This window comes from Octopus bimaculoides, chromosome 3, assembly GCF_046866305.1.
Source record: "Octopus bimaculoides isolate indiv1 chromosome 3, ASM4686630v1, whole genome shotgun sequence".
NCBI lineage: Eukaryota > Metazoa > Mollusca > Cephalopoda > Octopoda > Octopodidae > Octopus > Octopus bimaculoides.
The window spans coordinates 136,259,028-136,284,185 of NC_142930.1; the positions used below are offsets into that span (position 1 = coordinate 136,259,028).

Here is a 25,158-nt window from a genome sequence, read left to right on the forward strand (position 1 = left end):
GAAACCTTGAAATAAAACTGAATGACATACATACATACTTATATTTTCCCCGAAGATGAAATACAGCAGCGCTGAACATATTTACGTTCGAATCAAAACCGAAATGGATTAAAAAGGAATATGTATATCATTATTTTAATGTTAGCTGTTCTCCGTATATATTATCGATTGGCTATCGAGAGTTTCTCTGGTATTCTTGCCGATCACTGCAACATATAATTTCATCCTATGATTGAATAATTGTTTTTGGATAGACGTCAACGCACATGCACGCATCTCTCTCTTTCTCTCTCTCTCTCTCTCTCTCTCTCTTTCTCTCTCTCTCTCTCTCTCTCTCTCTCTCTCTCTCTTTCACTCTCTCTATCTCTATCTATCTATCTATCTATCTATCTATCTCTCTTTTCCTCTCTCGCTTTCTCACTCACTCGTTCTCTGTGTGTATGTATATATATATATATATACTGTACTAACAATACAAACAAAACTAATCACTCACAATTACAGCGCACACACACATGTACACATATACACCAGGAAACTACACAAACCGTACCCACGTACACACACATACAAACGCATACCCAGTACCAACATACACGGAACACACATGCACACACATACACCTCACCTGGATAAACCCAACGTACAAGGACACCTAATAAATACAACACACACATACATGCTCACACACACATACACCCTCATGCACACACATACAGTTGCTCCCTCACACACACACGCACCACAATGACAACTCAAACACAAACATACTTAGAGACACACACAAACTCACGTACACACATATAACACCCCCACCAACACACAACACAAATAAACATACGTACACATACATATGAACCATCACACACACATACGGTTGCTTACACACACACACACACACACACCACAATGGGTATTTAAAACAACACACTCACTCAGACACAGAGAGAGACACACACACACTCACGTATACACACACTCCCACATTCACACAAAACACTCCCACGTACACACACAGATGCACACATACATACACACACAGACGCACACACATGTACACACCCTCACACATACATACGGTTGCGCTCTCTCTCACACACACACATCACAAGGACGATTAAAACAACACATACATACTCAGAAAAATAGATATACGCACAGTCTCACGTACACACACCTAACATCCCCACCGACACAAAAACACACACAAACACACATACACACGCACTCACAAACGCACTCACGCACACACACGAACAAACACATATACACATACACACACATGCGCACACACAACACCCTAACAAATATTAATCACACACATACACACTCACACAAACGTGCACACACATACACACACCATCCTACCATAGATAAAAAAACACACACATACTCATATACACATGCCACACACGCACACATACAGACATAGGCATACACATACATATGAACCATCACACACATACGTTTGCTTACACACACACACACACACATACCACAAGGTATTTAAAACAACACACCCACTCAGACAGAGAGACACACACACACTCCCACACTCACACACTCCCACACTCACACAAAACACTCCCACGCACACACACAGATGCACACATACATACACACACATATGCACACATACGTACACACCCTCACACATACATACGGTTGCTCTCACACACACACACACCACAAAGACGATCAAAACAACACATACACACTCAGACAAAGAGATATACGCACAGTCTCACGTACACACACCTAACATCCCCACCGACACAAAAAACACTCAAACACACACTCATATACACATTCCACAATAAACTCTGGGACCAATAAAAACGGCACACACACACACACACACACACACACACCCACACCCACACACACGGACACAAACACACATATATACACACACATAGAGATGTGCACAGAACCAGTCCCAAAAACCAGTGAACCATGACAGACTGTCACAGACCAACCAAAAATAAAAAAATCTTCTTTAACTCTTCTTCCCTCCCACCCCAGCTAGCCAGTCATACTGTCTCTTAAGACAGTAAAACATTCCTTCAATATACACAAGAGAAAAAGGCCAGGTCAGTTCCTTCTCAATTTTATTCGATTGTCAAAGAATATGTATGAGAATATGTAAATGTATATGTATTTTTCCATATGCGTATTTTCATACACTGTTTTTAACACTGTTTTTAACAATTTCACCTTAATATGACAATCAGTATGTAACACTACAAAGTTCATACAAAGCTTTATACTTTAAATATATTTTATCATCAAAGAATGTATATATGCATTTTAATACTCAGACTGTTTTTTAACATTTTTTATTATTCTCAAAGACTTTTGATAATCTTTTTCTAAAAAAGTGAAACCGGTTAAGTAAATAAATATTTTTTAAAAATAAGTGCATTTTCAAACCTTCTTTCATATATATTTCCACTCGTACGGTATTCCACAACTTTACTTTATTATATATATATATATATATATATATATATATATATATATATATATATATATATATATATAAATATATATATGGAAGTATTTATAAGGGAGTACCTAAAAGAAACCAGAACTTTGCAATATTATTTGATTCACTTAGTTTTACATGTTTACACTTTTATCGCCTTCAAAGTATTCTCCGTTTGAAGCAATGCATCGGTCCACATGCATTTTCCACTATTCGAAGCAGTCCTGGAATTCTTGTGAAGTGATGACTTTTAACGCCCCCATAACATTTTTCTTCCACTCTTTCGCATCTGCAAATTGCATAGCACCAGCTTTCTTCACCAGTGATGACCTTCTGAAGGTCAATGGCCGCCCTGAACGAGGTTAGTCCTCAAGCGACAAGTGACCATTCCTAAAGTGTGAAGACCACACGTAAACTTGTGTTTTGCTCATGGCAGCATCCTTGTAAGCTGTTTGAAGCATGACAATTGTTTCGCAAAATTCGACGAACATGGGAGAGGCACTTCAAAACAAAGACGATTACGTGACAGTACGACTCCACAGGATGACGTCGGTCGGCATACTGATGCCTGAAGGTCGCATCAAGTGGCTTCTAGTGGTGAAGCGTGAACTACAATGAGCTTGACTCACAGAGAATGTTTCCAGTTGCTCTTGGGTACCCCTCATATCTATCTATCTATCTATCTATCTATCTATCTATATATATATATATATATATATATATATATATATATATATATATATATATATATATTACACACACACATATACACACACACAGGCACACACACACATGACACAGTCACATATATACATTTATTTATCTGCGTAGATTAAGGGATGTGTTCCTATAAGAAATGCACTCGATGCAAATAGCACTAATATTCCATGACGTTAACAAGGCAGAAAAAGAAGAAAAAAATGGAAAAATATATACAAAAATTAAAAGTTAAGACATATGGGAACCTTGTGCAGTAACATAGTAAAAATGTGGATTCTATCCGTGATCTTGGGGAGCACAAAACCGTAACAGGCATTTTGTTACATGTTGACAAGATCCAAAAAGTGCAGTGTTTGAATTTAGACATGTAGCGGGGTCCAAGGAACTTTCCCGATGAGCCGTCTTTCCATATTACAAAGACCGCACATGCCACTAGCGTTGGTATAAGGTTTACGCTTCCAGTAAATCCTATAGTTCACACCTTGTTCTTTTAAGATCCATATATTTGGATTATTCGGTAGCTTTTCGTTTATTCCAGTGTCTTAAGCTTAAGGTGTGATTGTTGAACTTTGCTTTGAAATTTCCCTCCGTCAGATCCAAATGTCTCTTTGACGAAACTCTGTCATTAGCGTTCGTAGAATTTATAAATGTCTAATAAAATGTCTAAATATATACGTATGCATGCATGTGTTATATATATATATATATATATATATAAGCAATGTTAATTCTCTAAATGAAGTATTAACAGTAACTGCACGATAAAGTGTAGTATATTGCCACTTAAGTGTGGCTGACCCCTAGGGGTGGATGTTACTGTTGCTTTTAGCCCCAGGAGGACATCTCCTCTAGCTGGCTTATCGACACACGACTGTGTCCTGTTTGCCAAGGGAGTTATCCCTCTCACCACGACCAGCAGCACGAACGTATCCGGATTTCAGGGTTATTTCCCTTCGTCGGCGTTCGACAGCTGATGACCTTGGTGAGAGAGAAAGACCTGGCAAATCTTATATCTTCTTTTCCAGTGACATTCTTCACTGATATTGAAAAGGTGAAAACAAGCAATGTTAATTCTCTAAATGAAGTATTAACAGTAACTGCACGATAAAGTGTAGTATATTGCCACTTAAGTGTGGCTGACCCCTAGGGGTGGATGTTACTGTTGCTTTTAGCCCCAGGAGGACATCTCCTCCAGCTGGCTTATCGACACACGACTGTGTCCTGTTTGCCAAGGGAGTTATCCCTCTCACCACGACCATATATATATATATATATATATATATATATATATATATATATTAGTTTAACGCTCGGGAAATGAGGAAGTCTTTTACAGTTCCAGCCTACGCTCTTCGACAGAAAGGAACACAGAAATAAACAGGGAGAGAAAATTAAAAAAAGGTCTAGTGGCTAGTGATCTATCATGGCGAATGCTGGAGAGATGGGTCACACAGGAGAGCTAGGAAGAAGGGGAGATAATAAAGTAAAGGTGATCCCAAAACGAAGGTGCGCGCGTGTGTATACGTGAGACCGTGTATGTGCGTGTGGTAGGGGGCTGGTGACCTTGACATGTGCTTGTGTGCATGATGGTATATGGATGATGGTGTGGGTGCTGGGAAGTGGTCAGTGCTAGTGTGTGCAATGGTATCTGTGCTGGGAAGTAGTCAGTACTAGTGTGTGCTGGGTGGTGTGAGGTGGTGTGGTGTGGTGAGAATAAGACCCGCATACCTTACTAGACTATGACCTTGCACATCTGATTTTACAGGTATTCATTTACATTTGTGAAACCTCATTGGAAGTGATGCTAGATCATTTTGTTAATAAATAAATACATATAGATATGTGTATGAGGGTGTTGGTATAAAGATGTATGAAGACAGAGAGAAAGATAGTGTATGTGGTGTGTGTGTGTGCGTGTGTGTATATGTATGTATGTGTGTGCGTGGGTGCATGTGCATGTGTGTGTTCCAGAGAGAGAGAGAGAGAGAGAGAGAGTGATGGGGAGAGAGGAATTTGATATTCAGAAATAAATGAAAATGTCACTGTGGAGTATGTTGTGCATATTATTAAATAAAACTTATCAAGAAAGAAGCTTTTGAACCTTCTACTGCATATATTTATAAATTGTTTGATCACCATCATAGAACTTATCTTTTGTAGTTACCACCAGATTTTTTTGTTTCTAATGTGGTCTTCAATAATCTATTTGAAGCCTCGTTGCCGTCGTCATTCCAATGCTACACTCATTTTCATATTTTTCTTCTTTTTTTTTATCATTGTTGTTATCGCAAATGTATGTAACGACGGGCGATAGGAAGAGTAAGAACAGAAAATTACTGTCTGATTATTCTAGGAATGTTCATCATTGAACATTTACACTAGCTCTGGAAAAGCGATAAACTTTATTGGTACTACTATGGCGTTTCTGTGATCTCAGAGAGTTAGAAAGAAAGGCTGGTGCTCATGAAATCATGTATGCAGGTATACACACATACACACACATACACACACACACACACATACAGCTAGAAAGATATATTCATACATATATATTAGCGTAGGTGTGGCTTTGTGGTAAGCTTACTTCTCAACTACATGGTTTCGGGTTCACTCTCACTGAGTGGTACTTTGGGCGAATGTCTTTCGGATCGACCAAAGCATTGTGATATATAAACATGTGAATATATATATATATATATATATATATATATATATATATATATATATATATATATATATATATAGGGTAGCGGACTCGCGGTTGGAGGATCGTGGTTTCGATTCCCAGACCGGGCATTGTGTGTGTTTATTGAGCGAAAACACCGAAAAGTTCCACGGGGCTCCGGCAGGGGTGGTGGCAACCCCTGTTGTGCTTTTTCACCCCAGCTTTCACTCACTCTTTCTTCCTGTTTCTTGAGTAACGCTGCGATGGACTGGCGTCCCGTCCAGCTAGGGGGAACACATACGCCATAGAAACCGAGAAACCGGGCCCATGAGCCTGGCTAGGCTTTAAAAGGGTGCATACATATATATATATATATATATACATACGTATATACATACATACAGACACACACACACAAACATACGTATGTTTATATATATATATATATATATATATATATATATATATATATATATATATATAGATATATATATATATAAACATACGTATGTGTATTCATATATATATATATATAGATATATATAATCAAAATAAGCATCAGGATATCAAGAAGCGATGCAGTACGGCCGTTTGAAGCGGCTCCATTTAATTGAACAATGCAATTATTACATGAATTTAAATGCAGTGCTATCATCATCTGCACAAATAAATAGAATTTTAACTAGTTGGACACATCATTATAATTTTGCTGAAATACTTTAACAGAGCAAGAAGACGGAAGAAATTAATGTTGTCGCTATTGTAGCTAAGAATAGATTACACTTCCAAGAATGGCATGAATCCCACTGGTGCCATAGCTTGTAAAGTATCGTGGTTTATTTCCAATTTATTTGTGTTTTTATCAACTTTAAAATTTAAAACTAGAGAATTGTGTCTGTTTAGAATGAAAGGCAAGAGTAAGTTGACAGCTCATGGCTAGGTATGGTCATAAATATTGTCATATGTATCACTTTTCTTCAGGGAGGGGAGAATACATTAGAAGTAGTCAATTGGATATAGAGTAACTGTCTATAAAAGGAGGCTAGATAGGGAAATAGTTATAATAGAAACAGACAAAACAATACCTTCTACAACATACGTGGTCTGGTTAATAAGTTTCCGGACTGTTACCATAGTAATGAAGCTAAAGCACACAGAGTGAAGCCGCTTGGCACAGGTTGATCTTGAACCCTGCTGTGCATGCGCACTAAGTTTTAATGTTCTAGCTCACTTCCACTGTTTACAGCAGTACTCGAAAGGAAGGTGTGTAGAGTGTGATCACCGCATTGACAATGACAGAGAAAGTTGAGCAGAGAATCTGCATCAAATTTTGCCAAAAGCTTGATGATACCTGCTCAGAGGCCTACGCAAAATTTTCAAAAAGTTTTCATCGTTCTAGACACAATCAAAGAGATCTTGTGTAACTGAAACCCGAGTGTCTTTTTGGTCGGCAGACACGCGTCTCATACCCTAATCTTCAGTGATAATGGACTGAACTGAACCGTAACTAATCTACAAATCCTCTGATAACTCACAGATGGGTGATTCGATGATTTTCCCTCACAACTGCACGCACGTCTGCGATGTTTTTCCAGTTCTGCTGGTTGCGGGTCTCCCGGAACGTTTGTCAATATCGACATTCTTTCAGCAATCTTGGAACGTCTGAACTACTCGTAAACTTGTGAGCAGCGCATACACTCCTCTCCATACACTTTCTGCAGCTTTGCGTAGGCTTCTGAGCAGGTATCGTCATGACAACCTCCTCTCTCATGGTCCATGCGACGATCACATGCTACACACCTTCTTTCAAAGTATTGTTGTAAGTAGCAGAAGTAAACTAGAACGTTAAGACTTAGTGCACATGCACAGTACATTTCAAGGTCAATCTGTGCCACGCGGCTTTATTCTGTGTGTTTTAGCTTCGTTGCTATAGCAATACCTATTAATCAGACCTCGTATATTGTACACACCTTTCTAATTGTTGCAGAAATATCCTTCTAATCATTCCGACGTTTAGCAACGTACGTATACACGCACACGCACGCGCGCACACACACACACACACACACACACACACACACACACACACACACACACACACACACACACACACACACACACACACACACACACACACAAGGCGGTGAGCTGGCAGAATCGTTAGCACGATCAGCGAAATGCTTAGTGGTATTTCGTCTGCCGTTACGTTCTGAGTTCAAATTCCGCCGAGGTCGACTTTGCCTTTCATCCTTTCGGGGTCGATAAATTAAGTACCAGTTACGCACTGGGGTCGATGTAATCGACTTAATCCGTTCGTCTGTTCTTGTTTGTTCCCTCTATGTTTAGCCCCTTGTGGGCAATAACGAAATAGGTATTTCGTCTGCTGTTACATTCTGAATTCAAATTCCGCCGAGGTCACTTTGCCGTTCATCCTTCCAGGGTCGATTAAATAAGTACCAGTTACGCACTGGGGTCGATGTAGTCGACTCAATCCCTTTGTCTGTCCTTGTTTGTCCCCTCTATGTTTAGCCTCCTGTGGGCAAAAAAGAAATAAATACACATACACACCTACCCACACGCACATGTAAGTATTATCCAACACCAGAGCTGAAGACACCTCCGAAAGGGGGTGGCTCCGCCACGTCAAAACGGTAGAGGAGTAGGGGCCGAAACCGGACGTGGTTCTTCCTGATGATGTCTTGAGCTAACTGGATCCTATAAAGGAGCTGTTGTGGTAGCAGACCACGAAACATGGATGAAATTCCTTCCTTAAGGAATCAATAAACTAGACAGACTTCAACACAAAAATGAAAGAAATAATTAAAGGAAATATTAGAGACATTAGATTTATTCTTAAAAAATGAGTAAGAGGCATCAATATTACAAAAGTTTCTGTAATAAGTTATATTTGAAATGTTCTTTATTGGATGCTAAATTAATTAACAAACTTAAAAAGAAGACACTAATAAAATAACAGCATTTAGAATACGCCACTCAAAGTCTGAATTAGAAAGATATTAGACTTTGTTTCTAGAGGATAAACATAAAAATATCCACTGTAAAAATACAAAAATATCCATAAAAGATTACAGAAAATTCCTAGAAACTGTTTGGAAACAAGAAAACAGAAAGAAAAAGAGAAAAAAAGATTTTTACGTTCAAGAAGGACAATGAATACGAAACAAAAGACATGAACGAAAGGAAAAAATGTGAAACAACTTTAGAAATAGGGAAATGAGAAAATCTAAGCAAAAAATGGTGCTACGGAAGTTATGATAAAAAGATGACAAGAAAAGTTCTAGTATGACCAATAACGTAAAAAGATAAACAGAGTTGAAGTAGTCAATAAATAAAATAATTATAATAAAAACAGCTTGGTTGGGAAACGTACGACTCAAAAGTGATACCGAAGAATTAATGACTGCAGCATAAGATAAATGCCAGTGTGCCAGTGAAAAATAAAAAAAAGCAGAATATAAGAATAACCAAATATGTGGAAACAAGAAAGAATAAAATTACTTGAAATGCACAGTTGGGGTTCGAATACAGTAGAAGTTGTGACAGAATTATGATCCACAAACAGAAATGGTGCAGGGATGGTACACTGACAGGGATGCTACATGCATACACAAAAAAAATGTCTCAGAGAATGATAAAATAGCAATAATATAGAAGATGCTATGCGCACAGACAAGGAAATCAAGGCTAATCTAACAAAAACCTTTTGTCTACGGCTTTCCGAGAAAGAAATGCCGCCAAATCAAAGTGTCAGTTCCAACAGCTGATAAGAAATCTCTTAAAGAAATAGCCGCAGGCATGGCTATGTGGTTAAGAAGCTTACTTTAGAATCACGGGACACCTTGAATATGTTACTTCTACTATAGTTCCAGGCCGACCATTGCCTTGTCAACGAAATCTGTCGACGGAAACTGTATGGAAGTCCATCGTGTGTGTGTGTATATATATATATGCCGTTCATACAATTTAATTCTTTCTTGGTTTCACACACACAGACACACACACACACATGCACGTGCGCGCGCGCACACACACATACACACACATATATGTGTGTATACGATACATATTTTCGTACCCCAGATGGGTCTGAGGCAATTTTTAATTTGTTGCTGTTTCCCGCTCTGTTTTTCTACTTTTTATGGTTGAGTTTAAAATGTTTGCGAAGAGAGAGTATAAAGAAGAAACGTACCAGACATCAGATTTACTTGTAAAAATTCCATCCAAATACGCTTCTGGTGGCATCCATTTAACTGGCAACAATCCTCTATTAGTTTTTCGATAGTAGTTAGACCTATAAGCACATATTACAACAAAGCAAATATATTAAATTCATATTTAGAAAAATCCATCATCTGCATTTACGATATTCATATTTTATAGATATTTTATCATGTAATTAGTTGTAAGCTTCGTAAACTGAGTTTTCGAGCGAAATAATCAAATCGAATAAACTAGTGAATGGTCTGCATGAGCAAATAATAAGTACAAGGTGTTTACACAGTGATAAAGGTTGCTGGACGTCAGTTTCTGGCCTATTCTCTTCTTCATGTCAAATCAATTTATTTCACTTTGTAACCTGTTTGTAAGTTGTGAAGTGTTTTATAGTATAACAATGGCGTAATAAGTGAGAATTCTGTTGTAGAAAAAATTGTCGTTCGACCTCCAGGAGAGCTATAATCAACGAGGAGACCTATGATGAATGAAGTTCCATCTGTAACACATTGTTTTCTTTTTAATTTTTAGGCATAGTATATCTGCCCTTCACGTTTGTGAAAGGTGATAGAGTGTTATTTGAAATAAATGTAGTAAGTGAACTGGTATAATCTTTATAGCATCGGAATGAATGTTTTGCGGTACTTGTTCTGACACTCTTGCCTATGAGTTAAAATCTTACTAAATTCAACTTAGTAATTCATTTTATGGGGATCAATAAATAAAGTTATTATACTGGGGATTATTCTCTCTCTCTCTCTTTCTCTCTCTCTCTCTCTCTCTCTCTCTCTCTCTCTCTCTGTTTCTTCTCACTTTCTCTCTCTCCCTCTCTTCCTCTCTTCCTCTCTGTTTTTCTCTCTGGAACAAATTAGAACTGACAGACCAGTTGAGAGATATGAGCTCCATCCGGTTGAAAGTGCTAAAGATGACGAGTGCCCTTCCAGCATCGGCAAAACTGACGGCCCAAGAATGGAAAATGTGTGATTCTAAACATATTTGTTAGTTATTTAGATTAGACCAGGCAACCATGTAGAACCTCCCACCATTAAAAAGAAATTTGCATAAATATCAGTTTTAAAGGGAATTAACTTAATCGATCATACATTAAAAAATATAAGCTGAGTTGTTAAACGAAAGTAACTATGTCATTTACATATTAAAATGTCTGATTTTATTTTTTGAAGTGGGTCTTTTAATGAAACCAATATATACATTAACATAATAAATTATATTTTTGGTTTTTTTCTGATTTTAGTTTAATATGTAAATGAATGGCTTAATTTATAAGTGTAATGGTTGAATATGTAAATACAACGGTTTAATATGTAAATAGTTTCTTTCGTAGTAAATTGAAGCTGTTTATTGCATGCAAATCGATCAACTCATTTGCAATTATCACTGATATTTCACTTTTAATAGTCCCTTTAAGAAAGAGGACAATGTTATATAAGCATCCCTGTGCTTACTTTTTTTTTTCTAATACTTCTGAAAATTCCTTTTGTATTTTGTCTGATAAATTGCCTTGAAGAATTTTCCTATCAGTATAAAGTTAGTAACAATTGCTGTCAATGTAAAGCAAGTAACCTTAACAAACTGCCCTCAGATAATATAAGATGTCTTCCATATGCTATACGCTTCCTGATTATTCTTGTTTCATAGAATATTTCCAAAAGCTTGGAGTAATCTCAAAGTTATGTTCGAAGAAAGAGGGGGCAGGAGAAAGAGAGGAGAAAAGATAAAGAGAGAAAAGATGAGAGAGCACGAAAAAGAGAGGGGAGAGAAACATGAAGAAAGAGAGAGAGAGAGAGAGAAAGAAAGAAAGAAAGAAAGAAAGAAAGACCGAGTGAGTGACAGACACTCAGATATTTCATTCGGCTATCTTTGCAGTTAGCAAATGACTGCAGGTTTTTAATTGAATTGATTTAAAAATACACAAACCGTTATAAAAATTTCAAATCATATGGACAAACTTACATATTTTTTCTAAGTGAAATTCTAAGAAGTTTCACTTTATTGTATGTACCACTAAATGCGTTCTCGTTTCTTCTTTAATTCTTAACATTCATAGGTAATAGAATTTCGATTAAAAAAAAAATTGTTTTTAAAACTTTAACCAGAAACTTACATGAAGGACGATCAGATACGACTGCTAGAGCCTCCGTACACTAATCACTCTCCCAATGGGCAGATAATTCCACTCATTCGGGAATTTGGTAGCCTGGTAACCATTAACAGAATAAGGTCACCGATAGATGATGAATCTTGTCAAATCTATCTTACAAGGGAGCATTAAAGGAAGGGAGAATATCATTGATTTTGCAATTCCATATGATATATATTCCAGTGAATATAAAAGAAACTGAGTAAATTGTGAAGTATCAGTACCAAGTTAGGTGGAAAGATTATGAAACGCAAAGGCAAACATTGCTGGATACATCACCTAAACTGATGTCTAAGATTTAAAGAATATTATAATTGACACATGTCCTGTCAGTCTAGAGAAAAGGAATGCCGTCATACAGGATACAAGAATCTTCAGAAAAAATTCGAGATTGGAGGAGTCATGTTGTCATCAAACCGCAACCTTAACCCTCAAAATAACATCGTTTCTATTTAGATTAGCGTGCAATAGCTTTTATTTAATAATAATAATGATAATAATAATAATAATAATAATTATTATTATTATTATTATTATTATTATTATTATTATTATTATTATTATTATTATTATTATGATAATAATAATGATAATAATAATAATAATAATAAAACTTGTCTTAAAATATGAAAGCAAGAAAGCATCTTACTCAGTAACAAAACAGGCAAAGGAATATCTAAGTGAATTCCAATTGCAACAAATTCAAGAATTAGACGAACTAGAAACACCTGCAGAAAAAGCTAAGCGCTTGAAAACCCGTGCTAAAATTGCTGCCTTAGCTATTATGACTGAAAAATGGCATGGAAAACCTCTCAATGGCAAATACCCAAAGAGAGCGAATAATGCAGATATTGACAAAGCCCTTACCCACCAATGGTTAATGGCCTCTGGCTTGAAATCAGAAACAGAGGGGTTTATCATAGCAGCCCAAGATCAATGCCTACCTACAAAGAACTACCAGGCCAACATATTAAAGAACGGCAGCTCCCCATTATGTCGTATATGCCAACAACAAAATGAGACCATCGATCATGTTGTCTCCATGTGCAGTCTGCTTGCGCCTACAGAGTATCTCAACAGGCATGATAGAGCGGCACAATATATTCACTGGGTAATATGCAAAAACCTGGACTTGCCCCATGATAAAAACTGGTGGGAACACAAACCACCCCCAGTACTTGAAAATGATCACATTGCACTCCTCTGGAACTTCACCATTCAAACTGACAGAAAGATAGACGCAAATAGGCCAGACATCATACTGAAAGACTTCAGACAAAAATCATGCCTCCTCATTGATATGACTGTCCCAATCGATATAAACGTATCTTTCAAGACCTACCAAAAACTGAGCAAATATAAAGATCTTGAAATAGAAATTAGCAAAATGTGGAATCTGAAGACGAAAACAATACCTATTGTCATAGGTGCCCTGGGCATGACAGCGAAACGGGCTGATTACTACCTAGATCAGATTCCAGGAAACCCCAAAATGGCTGAAGTTCAAAAGATAGTGCTCATGGGAACTGCCCATATCCTACGTAAAATACTGTCTATGTGATCTCAAATTTTAAAGCAAACACATAATTTTCTTATGGTTTCTTAAACATTCACTTGAACAAAACTGTACAAATCCAAATATATGGTACCCTAGGCATAACACCTACATGAACTTCTAACTTGTTGTCTCTTGAGGTCTCTGGGTGAGACTTGGATCCAACTTGTACAAATGCAAAACAAAAGTCAAACATAAAATAATAATAATAATAATAATAATTGCCCGGATGCAGTACCAGGCAATGGCTCTCATGGCTTCTGATCTTAACTGATTGGAAGTGTTATCATGTACATTATTTTGTCTTGGTATAAAAGATGAGCTACAGCAAATATTCTGCTTAATATCACAGATTTGCTTGTCAGTTGTTTGACCTTAACCAGTTGAGCATGTCCCTTGGTGGCTGACGATATGTGCATCTCTGATCATGAGCAGAAGTAGTGGGGGAGCATGATAACTATGTGTTGAGAGGAATTCTTTGGGGTTTGAATAATTCACCTTTGGAAACATGGGTGTTTTGCTCAACATCCATAACCCTTATTCAGGGACGTTTTGAGCAGGATGGGCTACTCAACCTGAAGGAAACTCTAACTAGATCCTACCTACAAGTTCATGCGCTGTTTATCTTGATATGAGATCACCATGTCAGACATATATGGTTGTGATGTATGTGCCTGGTGTACCCTTACGAGACGGGTAGTCATGATGGGTATAATGGGCTTCGCATATTTTACCCCAGTGTCACTTTGATGGCATGTACTGCTCTCTCACTCAATAATATAAACAACAACCTTAAGTTGCCTTAATGAGGATGCTCCCCCACTACTTCTGCTCGTGATCAGCGATGCACATATTGTCAACCACTAACGGACATCCTCAACTCGTTAAGGTCAAACAAATTACAAGTAAATCTGTGGTATTGAGAAGAATATTTGCTGTAGACTATCGTTTATTCCAAGACAAAACAATGTATACGATAGCAGTTCCAATCAGTTACAATGAGAAGCCAGGAAAGCCACTGCCTGGTACTGCATCAGGATATTATTATTATTATTATTATTATTATTATTATTATTATTATTATTATTATTATTATTATTATTATTATTATTATTATTATTATTATTATTATTATTATTATTATTATTATTATTATTATTATTATTATTATTATTATTATTATTATTTTATGTTTGACTTTTGTTTTGCATTTGTACAAGTTGGATCCAAGTCTCACCCAGAGATCTCAAGAGACAACAAGTTAGAAGTTCATGTAGGTGTTATGCCTAGGGTACCATATATTTGGATTTGTACAGTTTTGTTTTAGTGAATGTTTAAGAAACCATAAGAAAATTATGTGTTTGTTTTAAAATTTGAGATCACTGAGACAGTATTTTACGTAGGATATGGGCAGTTCCCATGAACACTATCTTTTGAACTTCAGCCATTTTGGGGTTTCCTGGTATTTGAGCTAGGTAGTAATCAGCCCGTTTCGCTGTCATTCCCAGGGAACCTATGGCAATAGGTATTGTTTTCGTCTTCAGATTCCACATTTTGCTAATTTCCATTTCAAGATCTTTATATTTGCTTAGTTTTTGGTAGGTCTTGACAGATACGTTTATATCGATTGGGACAGTCATATCAATGAAAAGGCATGATTTTTATCTGAAGTCTTTCAGTATGATGTCTGGCCTATTTGCGTCTATCTTTCTGTCAGTTTGAATGGTGAAGTTCCAGAGGAGTGCAATGTGATCATTTTCAAGTACTGGGGGTGGTTTGTGTTCCCACCAGTTTTTATCATGAGGCAAGTCCAGGTTTTTGCATATTACCCAGTGAATATATTGTGCAGCTCTATCATGCCTGTTGAGATACTCTGTAGGCGCAAGCAGACTGCACATGGAGACAACATGATCGATGGTCTCGTTTTGTTGTTGGCATATACGACATAATGGGGAGCTGCCGTTCTTTAATATGTTGGCCTGGTAGTTCTTTGTAGGTAGGCATTGATCTTGGGCTGCTATGATAAACCCCTCTGTTTATGATTTCAAGTCAGAGGCCATTAGCCATTGATGGGTAAGGGCTTTATCAATATCTGCATTATTCGCTCTCTTTGTTTGGGTATTTGCCATTGAGAGGTTTTCCATGCCATTTTTCAGTCATAATATCTAAGGCAGCAATTTTAGCACGGGTTTTCAAGCGCTTAGCTTTTTCTGCAGGTGTTTCTAGTTCGTCTAATTCTTGAATTTGTTGCAATTGGAATTCACTTAGATATTCCTTTGCTTGTTTTGTTACTGAGTAAGATGCTTTCTTGCTTTCATGTTTTGAGACAAGTTTTAGCATCCAGTCCTCAGAGTTTTTCAGATAGGTGTCTAGGCCAATTGTGGCTACCTTCATTGTTAATGCCAGCTGTAGAAGTCCTCGGCCTCCCTCTTTTTTTGGCAGATAAAGACGTTCTATATCTGCCTTAAGGTGGTGCATTCTATGCATTGTCAACAGTTTTCGTATTTTTCTGTCAACATTACATATTTCAGTAATTGACCAGTTAACGATATTGAAACTGTAAGTCACGACTGGTATGGCTAGAGCATTGATCGCTTCGATCCTGTTTCTTGCGTTTAGCTCTGTCTTCAGTATTGCTCTCACCCTGCGATAACATTCTCTTCTGATCCTTTCCCTCATCACTGAATGCTTGATATTGTCCCCTTCAATTACCCCTAGGTATTTGTAGCTCTCCGCTAGTTCTAACACTTTTATGACATTTTGCTGGTCAAGGTTCACATTAGATGTTTTTGTCATTTTTCCTTTGATAAAGGTAGCTTTTGCACATTTATCAAGGCCAAATTGCATCCTGATGTCATCACTGAATTGTTTAACAATCGCTAGTAGGCCTTTGAGCTGTTGGTCAATTTTTGCAAAGAGCTTCAAATCATCCATGTAAATGAGATGATTTATATTTTTATCAAATATTTTATAACCATACTGTGCATCATTGAGCAATTTTGAGAGCGGTATTAGGGCTAGACAGAAGAAGAGTGGTGATAGTGAGTCACCCTGGAAAATGCCACATGAAATTCTTACATCTCCAGCATTTAGAGAATCATTGTCATTGTTCAACGTCAGTGTGGTTCTCCATGATCTCATACTTACAGATAAAAAGTTTCGCAGAGTAGGAGCTATTTTATACATTTCCAGACATTTCCTAATCCAGCTATGTGGTAGGCTATCAAAGGCCTTTTTATAGTATATCCAGGCTATTGACAAGTTATCAAAGGCCTTTATATAGTCTATCCAGGCTATTGACAAGTTTTATTATTATTATTAATATCATTATTATTATTATTATTATTATTATTATTATTATTATTATTATTATTATTATCATTATTATTATCATTATTATTATCATTATTATTATCATTATTATTATTATTATTATTATTATTATTATTATTATTATTATTATTATTATTATTATTATGTGATGAAAACTCACAGCTTATTTTGCTAGGTATGATGGAAAATGTCAACTGTCCATAGGTAGCAGACTAAGGTGACACTATCATTATTAGTGAGTGAGAGAGCATTATTATTATTATTATTATTATTATTATTATTATTATTATTATTATTATTATCATTATTGTTCAGTAGTTTTATTTTTATAACGTGCTTTCACTTCACTACCGAGCGCAGCTCTGTGCGCCTTGCGTATGTGCTGTGGTTTGCTGTTGTGCTCTTATGTTTACTGTATTGAAAGTGTTTTGCGTAGAATGTGTGCAGTACCCAGTAGTGCTATTTTCTGTATGTTATATATATTTGTAAGTCCTGGTGTTTTTGTTATGTATTTGTCTGAATATTTTTTTATTATACCTAAGGCACCTACTATGATAGGAATTGTTTCTGTTTTTAGATTCCACATTCGAGTTATCTCTATTTCCAGGTCTTCGTATTTTGAAAGTTTTTCCATTTCTTTTAGAGAAACGTTGTCATCTACTGGTATTGATACATCAATTAGAAAGCATTTTTTTTTCTTCATGATCTTTGACAACTATATCTGGTCTATTTGCCTTAATTTCTCTATCTGTGTGTATTGGCATATCCCAGAGTATGGTTGCTTTCTCGTTTTCTGTGACCTTTTCTGGCGTGTGTTTATACCATCTTTTTTCTGTTGTTATTCCATAGTGTTGGCATAGCTTCCAGTGTATATAGGTCCCAGCTCTGTCGTTTCTGTGAATATATTCCTTCTTAGCCAGGACTGGGCAGCCAGAGATAATATGATTAATTGTTTCTTGTCCATCTCCACATATTCTACAGTTACTTGTTATATTTCTTTTCATTATGTGTTTTTGGTAATTTCTGGTGGGGAGGCTTTGGTCTTGTGCAGCAATTAAAAATCCTTCAGTCTCTGCTTTGAGTCCTGAGCTTCTCAGCCATTGCTGGGATTTTTCTCTGTCTATTTCTTTCGCATTTAGTTTAGCCCAGTATTTACCATGTAGGGGCTTTTCTTGCCATCGTTTTATCATGGTTCGTTGCTGTTCTAGTTTTAGTTTGGATTTCATTTGTTTTATAGCTTTTGTTGTTTCTTCTTCTTCTTCTTCTTCGTATTTGTTAGGTAGATTGATTTCTTGTTTGTATTTGTCAGCTTCCTTAAATACTGAAAACAGCCTTTTGTTTTGCTCGTGTTTTGTGGCTATTTGTATTAGTTTCCCTTGCTTTTGGAGTTGGTATTTTTGCAGTCCTATGGTGGTTATTTTATAATAGTTTTCTAGCTGTATAAGACCCCTGCCAACTTCTGTGCGTTGTATATATAGCCTTTCTATGTCAGATTTTGGGTGGTGCATCTTATATCCTGTCATTATTTTTCTTGTTTTCCTGTCTATTTTACATAGTTCGTTTAGTGTCCAGTTAAGGATGTTGTAGCTGTAGCTTATAACTGGGACAGCTAAAGTGTTGATACCCATTATCTTGTTTTTAGCATTGAGCTCTGTTTTTAGTATTGATCTAACTCGTCTATAGTACTCTTTCTTTATTTTTTCTTTCATTTGTGTATGTTGTATCCTATCTAGTTCATTGACTCCTAAATACTTGTATGGTTGGCTTTCGTCTAGTTCTCTTATTTCATTGGCTTTATCTAGTGTTATATTGCTGCTTTCAACTAATTTTCCTCTTTTCAGTGTTGCTTTGGCACATTTTTCTAATCCGAATTTCATTTCTATTTCCTTGGTAAAGCGGTGTACTGTCTGTAGTAGTGTTTCTAGCTCTTTGTCATCCAGTTCTATTTAGTAATTCTGTTAAAGGTGTGAGTGCCAGGCAGAACAGGAGTGGAGAGAGCGTGTCTCCCTGGAATATTCCTCTTCTAATGGGGATGGCTTTCGTTTTCACAAGTCCCTCTTTTGTATCGAGCTGTAGCACTGTTTGCCATTTGTTCATTGAGTGACCTATGTATTTTATAATAATTGGTGCCACCTTGTTTGTGGCTAGCGTTTCCAGAATCCACGTGTGGGGAACACTGTCGAAGGCCTTTTGGTAGTCCACCCAGGCGGCTCTCTTCGGCTCTCTGCGGCTCTCTTCAGTTATGGCTTTATTGATCAATAATTGATCTTTACAGCCGTATGAGCCCTTGCAGCATCCCTTCTGCTCTTCTGGAAACAGGTTGTTATTTTCCAGGTGTTTACTCAATCTCTGCGATATTATTGCACTAAAGGCGTTGTAGATCGTAGGGAGACAGGTTATAGGTCTATAGTTTTGTGGTTTCTCCGTTTTCGTGGATTTGGGGATTAAGATGGTTTTCCCTTTTGTGAGCCATTCAGGCATTGTCTCTGGCTCTGCTAGTATGTTGTTAAAGTTTCCTGCCAGCTTTTTATGCATTCCTGGCAGGTGTTTTAACCAGAAATTGGGGATCTTGTCGTGTCCAGGTGCCTTCCAGTTGCTTAGTCTTTGCAGTGTCTGGGTGACCTCTTCAGTTGTTATAGGAGCCCAGAGTTGCTCAGGTGCTAAGTTCGTTGTTTTAATGGTCCTTTTCTGGGGTTGTTGCTTCATCGACCATATTTGTTTCCAGAATTTCTCTAGTTCTTCTGCTGTTGGTGCTGCAGTAATGTCTATTTTATTTTTACCCAGTTCTTGGTAGAGTTTTTTGGGGTTGGATTTGAACTGTTTGTTTTGTTCAAAGAAACATTGGCGTTTCTCATACCGGCGGATCCTTTGTGCTTTGGCAAGGATGTCTTGCTTTAGTTTTTCTTTTGCCTCAGGTAAGTCTTTTTCTGTAATGCTGTATTTGTACAGTATTTTTGTTTTCTTCTTGTTACTTAGTTGTGTTGATTGTTTACTAATTTCGTTGAGAATCGTTAAATCTTTTCTCTTTTTTTAAATTTTGTTCTGGATGTTATTTATCCACAAGGTCTGTTTGGGTGGTAGAACTCCTGTTCGGATGGGTTTGAGTGGGTATCCTGCTTCTTTTGTAGCTGCAGTGGCTGCCGCATATATTATGTCATTTAGCTCAGTGATATTGCCTGTTGTTTCTGTGGTTGTTAGTTCCGTGACGGCCAGGTTTATGCTATTTATTATTGATGTTGTTTTATTGTCTATTTTGATTTTTGGGAGATATAATCTGTGGTCCATTCTAAGATCTGTGGTTTTCAGTTGTTTGGTTATTCTCATTTTCATAGTATCGCAATTATTAGGTTTCCCTTCGTTATTCCCAGGCTTTAGATTTGTTTTGCCTTCCTTTTCATTCATATGTTTATCTGTGGTGTTCTGAATTGGTGCTTTTTGTACACTATTATACATCTCTACGGTCTGGGTTTGTTGTTTTTTGTTTACTTCGTTTTTGCCGGAAATGTTACATTTATTCTCGTGTTTTGCTATCTCAGTGTTGAATATTATTATTTGGCATTGCTGTGTGACTACTATCTAGATTTTCCTGATGTATTTTTCCTTTCAATTGTTCTATTTCTATTTATGATATTTTTTTTGCTTTTAGAATATATCTTCTTATGTTAGCTAGTTTGTTAAGGTTCATTGTTTTACCGAAGTCTATATTTACATTATTTTTCTTCCATATTTTATATGTATGTGTTGTTGCGTTTTCGTTTTTTGGGTAGAGCACTGCTGTGAAATAGGCGTATAGTATCGAAATGTATTCCTCACGTGTCCATTTATGCCGTTTTGGTTTTGTTTGCAGGACATGAGGAACAACGTCCGGTCCTTTATTTTGACGGTCATCGTTTTCGTAGGATACCGGTTCGTTTATTTCTGTTGTCAGATTGTTTTGCACGTTCACATTTTCGTATTTTTTTCGTAACAAGCTTACAGTACGCACTTCTCGGTTGTTATTCTTGGGTGGAATAATACCGGTGTTATTTAATCTGTTTGTAATTTTTTTGTACATGGTGTTTTTGGGTTCGAAGATGGTTTGGTTTTGATGTAACACGTGTGTTTACGATCGCTGTGCGGGTAGTGGAGGTATCAAGTTAAAATACATCATTATATTTGGAAAAATAGAAATAAATTTCAATGAGTATTACTTACTCGGATATAGTCCAACCCTTTGTCAGCTATTTTTTGGCTCAATGCGATGTCTTTATTTCCGATGTTTTTGGATAAATTTCGGAGCAGTGATTTATCGTTCTCACATGTTAAACTTCCCCGGTGTCCTTATTATTATTATTATTATTATTATTATTATTATTATTATTATTATTATTATTATTATTATTATTATTATTATTATTATTATTATTATTCCAATAGGATGCATGGCCTAGTGGTTAAGTTGTTGCACTCACAATCGTGAGAACATGGTTTCTCTTCTTAGATCTTGTGGTGCGTTGTGTTCTTGACCAAAACACTTAATCTCACGCTGCTCTGCGATCACTTCGACACCTGAGGCATGGTACACCGATATCGACTTTAACTTTATAAAAAAGTACCAGTTGAGTACTGGAGTTGAGTACTGGAGTTGAGTACTGGAGTTGAGTACTGGAGTTGAGTACTGGAGTTGAGTACTGGAGTTGAGTACCAGTTGAGTACTAGTTGCGTACTGGAGTCATTAAAAATGTTATATTTTACATCATCAACAAATTTGTATTTTTATTATCGCAAAATATATAAAATTTGCAATTATCGCATTATAGCCATAAATAATTAATATTGGATATTGATTTCCTTACTTGTTTAGTTTCTAAAAGCAAATGACAATTAGATAAATTAACAGCAAATTTTAATTTTAATTATCACTATCCTCCAGTAATGTTTCCGAGCTATTCTAATCATACATATGCATGTGTGTGTGTATGTATGTGTGCATGTGTGTGTAATGTAATTATATCTATATGTTATATATGCTAATACACACGCATACATACATACATACATATATATATATACATATATATACATATATACATACATATATATATATATATATATATATATATATATATATATATATATATATATATATATATATATATATATATATATATATATAGGCAAATTCTTAAACTTGCATACGATAGTTCAGAAATTTGATAGATAGATAGAGAGAGAGAGAGAGGGGGGAGAGGGAGAGAGAGAGAGAGAACATAATTCAAAAGTTTCAGATAAGAAAAAATTGGTTATTCTATTAACGTTTTACTCACAATATACAATTACTGGCTTATTTGCACAATACACACACCTGTACAATATACTCAATTAAGAGATCGATATAATTCATCTACAGCGTATATTTACAGTTAATGGATAATGAGAAAGGATGTGGTAAAGGATTGGTAGACGAGGAATTCAGCTGCTGCGGAAAGGTGCTTGCTAGTTACATCGGGCTCAGAATCCACCAAGGGAAGGTATGTCAGAAGAAAGTAATTCAACAGCGCGGGTTGATGAACCGTAAGACGTGTGGCCAGAACCTCCGGGAAAATAACCACAGCGAGGGACATTCCACAGTTGAATTAGAACAGTCACAAACAGTGATAGGCGTGAAGAAGACAAAGATTAAGTGGCCGAAAGCAAATGACGCAGCAAGTTATAAAAATTCGACAACGAGGTATCAAGAATGACCACCAAATTCAAAGGCGACGACGAACAAAAGCTCGAGAACCTGACTTATACAATCTACCAGGAAGGAGAGAAAAGATTTGGACTGGAAACAACAGGAAAGGTAGAATCACCGGCAAAGAGCGGACCATCGAGGAGAGAAAGACGGATTGCAAAGATTCGAGAAGAGAAGAAAAAACTCAGAACCAGATGGAGGGATGCCAAGGAGGAGGAAAGCGAAGGGCTAAAGCAGCTATATGAAGAGATAAAAAAGAGGCATCGAGAACTACTGAGAAAAGAAAGAAGGAAGAACAGAAGAAAGGAGAGAGAAAAGAACTATCGTAGCTTTGTGAACACTCCCTATCAATATGCGAAACATTTATTTACTGAAAGTAAAAGCGGAAAATTGGATTGCACGAAAGAAGAGCTCGAACAACATCTTAGAGAGACGTACAGCGACTCTGACAGAAATAAAGTACTCCCAGAAATGCACGGACTGAAGAAACCACCTGAACCAAGGGTATTTTTCGATTTGAGTGACATCAAACGGAAAGAAATAGAGGAATTCATAAATAAAGCAAGAGCAAAAAGTTCACAAGGGAACGATGGTGTGAGCTACAAGGTTTACAAGTATTGCCCGAAATTGCGTTTACAGTTATTTGCATTGATAAGAGAAATGTGGAAGAAGAAACACGTAGCGGAGCGATGGTGTATAGCTGAAGGTATCTATTTACCTAAAGAGAAAGATGCAAAAACACTAGGACAATTTAGACTAATTTCATTATTAAATACTGACGGAAAAATCATGTTTGGAATCATTGCTAGACGAATCATAAGATTCGTACAGCATAACGGGTACGTTAATGAAGCAATCCAAAAAGCAGGAATCCCCGGAATCCCTGGGTGCATAGAACACGCATTTGCCATCTGGGAAGCTATCACCTGTGCAAAACAACTGAAGAAAAACCTGCACATTGTTTGGCTAGATCTTGCCAATGCATATGGATCTGTTCCACACGCGGTAATCAGAGCAGCGATGGACTTCTTTTGGATTCCAAAAGATGTTCAACGAATGCTATGTCCTACTACGACAACATGAGGATGAGATTTACATCAGGAGAGTTCACAACGGAGTGGCAACGACTAGAAGTAGGTATTGCAGCCGGATGCACGATATCAGTCATCTTATTCGTGCTAGTCATGGAGATGTTACTAAGGTCAACAAACTGTGAGAAAGCTGCTATAAAGACACCATTAAGGGCTTTTATGGACGACATCACTCTACTATCGGAAAGTAGAGAAGCAGCAGAGGGAACGTTAGAGCGGTTGGATGAACTAATAGGATGGGCAAGAATGAAATTCAAAGCCAAAATATCTCGAAGCGTGGCTTTCGTGAAAGGAGTGCAAGAAGAAGTGAAATTCAGGATAGGAGGTGAAGACATATCAACGGTGAAAGAACAACCAGTAAAGAGTCTCGGCAGATGGAATAGAGACTTATTAAATGATAAGAAGCGAGGGAAAGAGACACACGAGTTAGTAGAACAAGGATTGAAGGCAATTGACAGAACAACATTGACGGGAAAATTCAAATGTTGGATACTGCAATTTGGACTGTACCCAAGGATAATGTGGCCATTGCAAATGTACGAAATAGCCTTGAGTAGAGTAGAAAGGATAGAACAAAGATGCAGTGTGTTTATCAGAAAATGGATTGGTCTGCCGAAACCACTCAATACAACTGCACTATATGGAAAACCCGTGCTGCAACTTCCAATAGCATCGATCACCGAAGAATATAAAGCAGGAAAGGTGAGGACAGTAATGATGCTAAGGTATTCAAAAGATCAGAGCATCCGAGAAAACCCTCCAAAGGTACGAACAGGGAGGAAATGGAATGCGGAAGAGGCAGTAAACAGGGCGATCGGAATACTAAAACATGCCGATATAGTTGGAGCAACGCAAGAAGCAAGAGCCGGCCTAGGGACGAGCAGTTTCAGGCCATTTTGCAAGAGCAGTGTAAAAGAGATGAAAGAGGCAGTGGTACACGAAGTGAGAAAGGAGGAAGAAGAAAGGCGGAAGGTACATTTGGTGCAATGCAGTCAACAGGGGCAGTGCCTGAGATGGGAGGAAAACGTGGTCTGTCGCAGAATCTCATGGAAGGAACTTTGGGCTTGGGAACAAGCAAGAACAGCCTTCCTGATCAAGTCTACCTTCGACGTTCTATCCTCACCGGCGAACTTAGTTCGATGGAACATAAAAACAACCGATGAATGTGGATGCGGGGAGAAAGCGACGGTGAGACA

General features: G+C 37.1%; 1 protein-coding gene across 2 annotated transcripts in view; it reads right to left on the reverse strand.

Annotated features, from left to right (window-relative positions):
- LOC106872480 (leukocyte tyrosine kinase receptor) overlaps window positions 1-25,158 on the reverse strand; it is a 466,463-nt gene that overhangs the window by 15,223 nt on the left and 426,082 nt on the right. For both annotated transcript variants that reach the window (XM_089349709.1, XM_089349710.1), the window contains one exon: window positions 10,084-10,185. In XM_089349709.1, coding sequence (XP_089205835.1) covers window positions 10,084-10,185 — 102 coding nt within the window. The remainder of the gene's footprint in view (window positions 1-10,083; window positions 10,186-25,158) is intronic.